The sequence below is a fragment of the Mus pahari genome, chromosome 14 (genome assembly GCF_900095145.1).
Source record: "Mus pahari chromosome 14, PAHARI_EIJ_v1.1, whole genome shotgun sequence".
Lineage (NCBI taxonomy): Eukaryota > Metazoa > Chordata > Mammalia > Rodentia > Muridae > Mus > Mus pahari.
Genome location: NC_034603.1, coordinates 14,501,506 through 14,509,831, shown reverse-complemented (window position 1 = coordinate 14,509,831; position 8,326 = coordinate 14,501,506). Strand labels below are relative to the sequence as shown.

At 48.3% G+C, this 8,326-nt stretch overlaps 1 protein-coding gene across 1 annotated transcript in view; it reads right to left on the bottom strand.

Moving 5' to 3' along the window:
* Window positions 1-6,879, bottom strand: part of Adam19 (ADAM metallopeptidase domain 19) — an 85,004-nt gene extending 78,125 nt beyond the window's left edge. The window contains exons 1-2 of the mRNA XM_021212239.2: window positions 6,660-6,879; window positions 3,140-3,225 (exon numbers count right to left, since the gene is read on the bottom strand). Of these exons, the coding sequence (XP_021067898.1) occupies window positions 3,140-3,225; window positions 6,660-6,756 (183 nt within the window). The 5' untranslated portion in view covers window positions 6,757-6,879. The remainder of the gene's footprint in view (window positions 1-3,139; window positions 3,226-6,659) is intronic.
* Window positions 6,880-8,326: the final 1,447 nt, after the last annotated feature.

The following is an 8,326-nucleotide window of genomic DNA, read 5'->3' as shown; positions in this document are numbered from 1 at the left end:
GAGAGAGAGAGAGAGAGAGAGAGAGAGAGAGAGAGAGAGAGAGAGAGAGAGACAGAGGATAGCCTATGCAAAATCAAACGTGACATAGATCATTTAAAACTGTAAATCTCAATGCTGTGTAGAGCATACTTTAAAATGGTCACCCTTGAATCCTCTGTCTGAAAAATTCAACTGGAACCACCTGAAAAATAATTTGACAGTATGGACCAAATTTTTTTAAATCTTTAACCTAACTACGGCAATAAAAGGAGCCAAGGACACTTCCTACATCCTACTTCTTTTTTCCTATGTAAGTGTGTACTATGCTTGTAAACCCAGGACCTCAGGCAAGCCCAGTACAGACTGAGCCACACCCACAGCCCAATCACATTCCTTCTCTCAACCCCTGCTCCACTCATCCCTAATTGGGATCTTGGCTTCAGACATCAAGACCACCAAGGCCTCCGATGAGATGAGAACATTCCAGTCAAGGACCTTGTCCAATACCCAGTTAATCCTGTTGCCTCGTCTTAAGAGGGGGCATTCGAAATCCAGGAGGCAGGGAGACAGATGGGTGCCCAGGCCGCACTTTTGCTAAGAGACTCACTTCCCAAATTCTGAAGCACTGATTCAGCACATGGCCAGTGCCCTGATGTGATTGCCTCCCACTTGTGGCTTTGCCCTGGGGACTTCTGGAGTGAGAGGCCTGCCCGGTCACATTGAGAATCAAGGACAAATCCTCCCCCTGGCCTGAAGCAGGCACCCATGTGACGGGCCACACAGAAAAAGAATCTTGGCACTGAGCAAGGGATACCATGTGCCCCCCGCAGGGACATTACTTGACACAGGAGAACTAATATTTATTTTTACGTAGGTGATCCAAAAGTATTTCTCTCTGTTTCTGGAGGGTGCTCAGACACAGAGGTTGAAAGTCAGAGGTTCCCGTTTCTAGGAAACAGTTCCAGCAACACAATGAAACTGCACTTCACAGCTCTGCGAAGCTTCCCTGTCCGGCTCACAGCTTTCCTCCTGGAACTCCAACACTGCCTGAGGGAGGGTCAACATCGTACCTCCTGGGAAGCATTGGAAGGTGACCCCACTGTGCACACGTCCCCGAGAGGACCCCAAATCCCCTTCTGTTGAGGGCAAAATTAAACAGCTACACACCTTCTGGGACAGGCTTGTCCTGTGGATATGCATCATCCTCAAAATTCTCTATTAGAGTTCATATACAGTCAGTGGCTAAGTGATGTCTAATAAATCAGTGAATTACTCAAAAGCAAATAAGAATTAGAGTCAGCTAACACGCTCTTCTTTCCCTTTCTCTCTCTTCTTCTCCTTCTCCTTCTCCTTCTCTCTCTCTCTCTCTCTCTCTCTCTCTCTCTCTCTCTCTCTCTCTCTCTCTCTCTCAACATACATTTCTGGTGCCAGGCACTGGGCTGCTGATCCTTGTGGAATACAATGAGCCACATTCTGGGCAGACAATGGCTGGGAACAAAGGCAGGATCTGGTCCTCCACTTTGTTTCTCGGGCCCTTCCTGAGCATGCCCAGCATCTGGAGGTAACAAAGGGGCCTCTATAAAAAGGATCGCATCCATTCTTCGGCAATAATGCAAGTGGATGAAATATACAAGACCTTACACTTAAAAAAAAATAATCTGCCTGAGAACGGCCATCCATTAATTTGTCTAGCATTTCCTTAAGGCTATTTTCAGCCTTTCCTACTTTAGGATGAAATGAGTTCATGAATTTTTTTTTTCTTTGCTTTTCGGGTAAAATGTTCCCAACTTTTATTGTCCTGCTTTGATTTCCCTGTAAGTTCTCTTCCTAAGTCCAAGCTGGCGAACTTGGGGGACATGTCTGCATGACTCTACAGTCACTTAAGGAATTCTGGGTGCTCCTCATCTGTTTATCTTTCCAGATTCCATTGCCTGAAGTCTTTCCTGACACTTCCTTCCCCGGCTTTAATCTTGCTCCTATCTGTCGCCCAATAAACCACAGGCCATTTGGCCCCTGAGAGATCCTAGAAACCAGTCCTTCAAAGTGGGCACAGTAGCAATCCTAGCACTGGGAAGGTGAAGCAGGAGAGTCTCCACTTAGAGGCCAGAGTAGGACACATAACAAGATCCCGCTGAAAAAGAAGTTAGCCCTTCTCCATCTCTGTTCCTCTTTATTCCCACTAAAACTGGATTTGTAAATGAGGAAGGTCAAGTAAAGGAGAAAGCCACATAACATGTTACTGTCACGCAACTACCATATTTCCCTTCTGAGAACATCTTCAATATGGGTCTGCTTGGTGGACCATGTTCTGATTGCCTTGGCAACATCTGTGCATTTTGCTAGCTCCCTATCTTGCCTCTTATTTAAAAACAAAAACAAACAAACAAACAAACAAAATGCTGGGTACCCACGACACACAGTGTGCTTTTGCATTTTCGAAAGGGAAGCAGGTAGATTAAGATTTACATGCAGGTCAGCCTAAGCTACAATGGAGACTGCCTCAAAAGAGAACTGGGCCCCGGCACATGATGGCACCCTGGAATATGCCTGTAAGCCTGGATCCAGGAGATGGAGACAGGGGTTCAGAGAACCTGCCTCAGAAAACAGAACGACAGAAAAATAAACAAAACAAAAAGTCCAATCAAGATCTATGGCAAATTCACATATTTGCACGTAATCTGTGTATTTCTAAAAGACTGTGTGTGTGTGTGTGTGTGTGTGTGTGTGTGTGTGTGTACACATGAGTGTTTTGCTTGCATATATGTATGAGCACCATATGAATGCTAGGTGCCCTCAGAGGCATCTCCAGGAACTGGAGTTACAGATGGTTGTTGTGAACCATCATCTGGATGTTTGGACCTGAACCCCGGTTCTATCAAGAACAGCAAGTGCTCTTAACTGCTAAACCACCTCTCCAGCCCCAAATTGTGTCAGTATCTCTGTGAATTTTCATTTCCTCAACTAAAAGAGCTTGCGAATGGGCCTACAAGTTCATCATAAAGTGAAGGGAAAAGTCCCCGCTAAGATACCCCAAGTTGACAACAACTAGAGGTTAGGGCCACAAGCAGAAACAGAAGTGGTGGCGATGCGTGGGTGGCTCCAGGCCTCAGGAAGGGAACTATCACTCCTGCTTCTCCAAGGAGGAGCTTGGGCATCTTACCTTTCCCCTCCCAGGGCTTTCTGAAGTCCGCCACTGAGGTATTATGAGTTCATGCTGTAGCGGAGGGCTACCTTCTTTTCTTCCTCCTGCCAACACAAGACAACGTAACCATAAGAAAACCCAACCTCCACATCTCGGGCGCTCAGGAGCAGGCATGGTATTCAGAAGCCCAAGTGGTGCTCCCAACCACTTCTGAGGCAGTCATTGCTTCCTGGAAGATGCTCCTCCCAGTGGTCTCAGAAGACCTGCTGGGTGCCACTGGGCCTTGGTGACAAAGTGATAAAGGCTAGGCAAACAAGGTCTGTGTCCCTGTGAGGAGTCAGGAAATAAGCAAGCATTCTCAGGTGCTACTTAACAGCCCCGGGGGCGGGGGGGGGGGGAATAATAAGATTGTGCCACAGGATAAAGGGAAGCTCACAGGGTTCCTGTTTTAAACAGGATGGCCAGTGTGATGATGTTTAAGGCCTGAAGAACCAGAGGTAGCCAGTTATGCAAAAACCTGGGGAAGAGCAAAGAGTGGCAGCCCCAATTCGTGTCAATTTACTGTGAATTTTCATTTCCTCAACTCAATGGGTCTACGAGTTTGTCATAGAGTGAAGGAAATTCCCCGTTAAGATAGACCACGTTGACATTAGTGAGGCTGATAGAGGTAGACTGCAAATTCCCGAGAAAAGAGGCCTAAGCCACAGAAGAGCCATGTTCAAGAATGGGAGACCTCAACACTACTTACAGATCATCTTTTTACAAAATAACAATTTCCTGATCCCTAAGCAAATTAAGTCTCTGAAACAGGGTAGATCTGAAGACTCCCAGGGATGTCACCCAGGACCCCGGTGTTCTGTTCCTTCTAACTCAGCCTCATCAATCACATGAGGGATATAACATATGACTGAGCTTTCGTGGCAAACATCTGCAATTCCAGCAAGACAACTATCGTTCTAAGGCCATCACATCTCTGGGACAGGATGCCTACACAGCATCCTGTCCCAGAGAATTAAATTTAAAAAGGTAGTTGGAGCCAGGCCACGGTGGCACAGGCCTTTAATTCCAGTATCCAGGAGGCAGAGGCAGGCAGATCTCTGAGTTCAAGGGGAGCCTGGTCTACAGACCTAGTTCCTAGACAGCCAAGTATACATAAAGAAACCCTGTCTCAAACAAACAAACAAACAAACAAATAAACCTCCCCAAACCCCAAAACAAACAAACAAAAAAGTGTTGGATAACCACTGATTAAATTCCTTTCAAAAATGTGATATATTTGCAATCAAAATGTATCCTTAAAAAAAAAAATCTCATTGGTTTATTTACAGTGGTACAAATCAGAAGAGATGGACACATTTACAGTATTTATCCAAAATGTTCTGAGTTCTTAACCCTACGCTACTACGCTAGGTGCTCATGAGAGAAGAAGTGAGAGAACATAGTCCTCTACAGAGACTGATGGAGCTAGAGTCTTAAACAAAAGGAGCTGTACAGTGTCTAAGAGGATGACTAAAGGTCTCGGGATGGTGAAAAGCACTGACAGCAATCTCTTTGCAAACAGTCCAGTCTAAGAACACGACAATGCAGCTGGAGAAGGGCTGCTCACAACTTGGAAACAGAAGCACGTGGGACCAAGCATTCGGTGTCAGACCTGGAGCATCGCTTAACAAAGGAATGGCGGACTTGCCTAAGAGAATGTTATCTCTGGCTCTCTTGTTTGCTTTCAGTGGGAAGGCCTGTATTCCATGAAGTTTAACATTAACTGCAGGCCTGTGACAAAGATGCGAGTGATTTCAGGATAGGAGCGAGAGAACCGACAACTGCTTGATTCTGTCTTACCCAAAGGACGTCACAGTGCCACTCCCTGTATCACCAGGAGTATTGTTTACGTTGATATTGATTATGCTGATGCTTTTGACCAGCTTTAACAGCCGCTTTGGCCACTTCATAAATGAAAGAAAAAAAAAATCTTTGTCACATTTGTATAAGAGCCAGGAGTTTAACTTTGGGGAAATTATATTTCTGTGGTCTCTTGGTAGAACTTAGATCCATTAAAATCATAGTTTTGAGAAATGTCATGGTTTGGGAAGCACCTTTTAAAGTGTATGTGTGGTATGCTTCCAGATTCATCAGTATACAGTCATAGAAGGGGAAAAGCAAAATATTAATAGCAACTGCTCATTTGGGGATCATGGGTCACCTTACAACTCGTAGATTTTGATTTCTCCCCAGGTCTGCAGCCACTCTACCTCACTGACTGTTCAAGGCCTCCGGATCTGGTGAAGTTCACTTTCCTTGTCTTTCTTCTGTGCAAATGGTAGGCTGGAAAATCAGACTTGAACAGGACCTGGCTCCCTCTTCCCCGAGGAACCTCATACCCCAACAAAAGGAAGAACCTACTCCTTCCCAAGTGAAAGGAGCTGGAGCATGGAGTGGAGGGAACCCTCAGGTCAGGTTCTTGCAGGGATGGGCGGGGGCTGCAGCCTGCCCAGCCCGTACACACCAGGGCGTCGTTAGCTTGATTTAAAAAACGTTGACGGTTGGTACAGCAAGCACCCGTCTGGAGTCAGCCCAGCTCTCCAGCTGCTGCACAGCTAAAGCTAAGTAAGCTCTCCCGGGTCAAGATGACAGAAGCCAGGCATTGCCCCTCCGGGACCGTCCCTTCCGCGAAATCCTATGAGAACCTCTGAGGGATGCGGCCCGGGAGGGAGCGGTGCCTGGGAAAACAGTTGTGAGAAATAGACATTATCCAGCGTCCAGACTGGAAGCGCGGAGCCCATCCCATCTTCTTCACACAGGGGAAAACTGAGGCCAAGAGGAGATAGGCGTTGCACCTGAGGTGGAAAGAAAGCTCCCGCTTCCAGTATCAGGAGATCTTCAATGTGGGGCGTATTTATACACACCTGGGCTTTTGTTAGTGAACTTCAGTTTACGATCTGCATAATGGGTGCGCCTCGTTCTTTTCTGGACTTTCAGAGATGCTAAGTGTACAGGCAGAGATAACCAGTAAACCACCCTACCCTAATCTCTTGGAAGCCTTTGATTTTCTACCCCACTGGTATGCATTTGATCCCCCAGCAAGATCCAGGGAGTGGCTCCCTCACCGATTCTGCATTGGATGCTTGGGGTGCTCCTCTGGGGATGCTCTGGGGTTGCTAGAGCAGCGGGCGCAAAATAGCGATGAGAGAGGCAGAGCGGAGATGAGCAACCGTGAGGAAACAGCAAAGACCGGGAGAGCGGCGGAAAGAGAAGCCCAAAGTAGGAAAACATAGGGAGATGAAGAAAGGAAGGCAAGCAAAGAGAAAGACCCACTGCTTTCTGATTGCTCAGTGAGCGCACTAGCTCCACGACCTCCCGTGGCTCGCCACAAGAGAACAAAGCCTGGGCTCCTAGGGTTGGGGGTGGCGGTACTCACACCCCGGGGAGTCCGCAGGGATAGCGGTCATGGAGCTCCCGGCCTGCAAGAGCGACTCTCAGACCCTCAGTCATCACCACCACCCCCAGTCACCCCACGACCCATCTGCGCGCTGCCACTTACTTGTGGTCCATCCCGGCTCGCACGCCGCCAGCGGCCAGTGTAGCTGCAGAGCGAGAGCCAGCAAGCAGAACCGGGCGACGCCCGCGCGCCCGGGCATGATAGCAATGGCCCTCTCACAGTCCGCAATCACACATCCCCTGCCATTGCCTGCCCCCCGGCCTAGCGGCGGCGGCGGTTTTCAAGCAAACGCCGGCCTAAAAGCCACCCAGCCCACAGCCCAGACGCTCCGCCCCTAGCCCCTCAGGGCTCAGCCTGGAGAGGGAGGAGGGGAGGCGCCACGCGGAGGAGGGGGTTGGTGATGGCTGGAGGGACAGCAGTGGGAGGAGCGAGCGAAGCCCCCTGGGAGCACCGCTGACTCAGGTGAAGGACACCCAGGGGAAGGGATGGTCCGAATTTCTGAAGTAATCCACCATTGTGAAGACCTGGGAGATTACAGGGCTGGGGCTGAAAGTGTTAAATCCAGACCCACACACATACATACATACATACATACATACACTCACACACACACACACACTTCTGCCCCACTGTGGCTAATTTACTCTATCCCGCTTTATGCTGAGCACTTTGGGTGACCGAGACAACTCTTTGTAGCTCTACCTACCAGGATTGACTGGAGGCAGGCTCTGAAAGAGTTAATTCCAAGGGACTGAAATAAGTGCTAAAAGAAGTTGTTTTCTTATCGGGACTCCAATCTGGGCCTTTAGTCCCTGCCTTCTGACACGGGGGGAGGGGTGGTTGCAGATCCAGCATCCCAAAGGACAGGGCTTCTGCACTCCAGAAACCGAACACCAAGCCCAAGAAACAGTCTAGACACAATTACAGAGGAGGAAGGAAGCCTTGGGCTGGATGGGTGGGGGGCAGGAGAGAGCAGAATTTGGGATGGTTAGGGTTTAGGATGCAATGGAAGATGAAGCCCACAAATAATGACTATCACTAAGAAAATTACAGTAGCAGACACTTAGAACTTAACTTTTATTGACATTCTCTACATGCTAGGGCCTCTGATAGTTGATCTTGTCATGAGTCCGCTGTGGACTGGAAATGTATCTCAGCTGGTGGAATGTTTGTCATGCACTCATGAAGCCCTGGATCCCTTCCCCAGCACCTCGTAATTCCAGGAGTGTGGTGCACCATTGTGATCCCAGCACTTACACGGGGCGGAGGCTCGAGGATCCAGAGTTCAAGGTTAATCTTTGCTACGTGGTGAATTTGAGGCCAATCTGGACCACTTTGACACAGTGTAGAATAACAGTGATAATTAGGCTGACCATCTGGAGGGGGTCGGTATTGGCATCATCTCTGATATCTCCCCTCTGGGGAGGGGAATCAAACCAGAAAAGAGTCCCCTCACCAAAGGTCACAAAGCTAATGTCTGGGTTTCTATTAGAGTCTGTATATTTGATGTTACAAAGCCCGGGGCAACATCCTTACTTGATGAATGATGAACAGAAAAAGAGATAGCCAGAAATAATCTGTATAGGATTGGTTAGCAAAATTTCAAGGGGCAGGAGGTTCTGGAAGAGGATTCTGGCACCTACATTTGTCAGTTCCTTTCCCCATTCCCCACCTCCCAAACCAGGCCAGGAACTCTCAAAAACAGTGCATGGGTGAGTCTTCAAGGCTATCACTGGGGGAGGGGGATCAAGCCATTCTTACCATTGGCG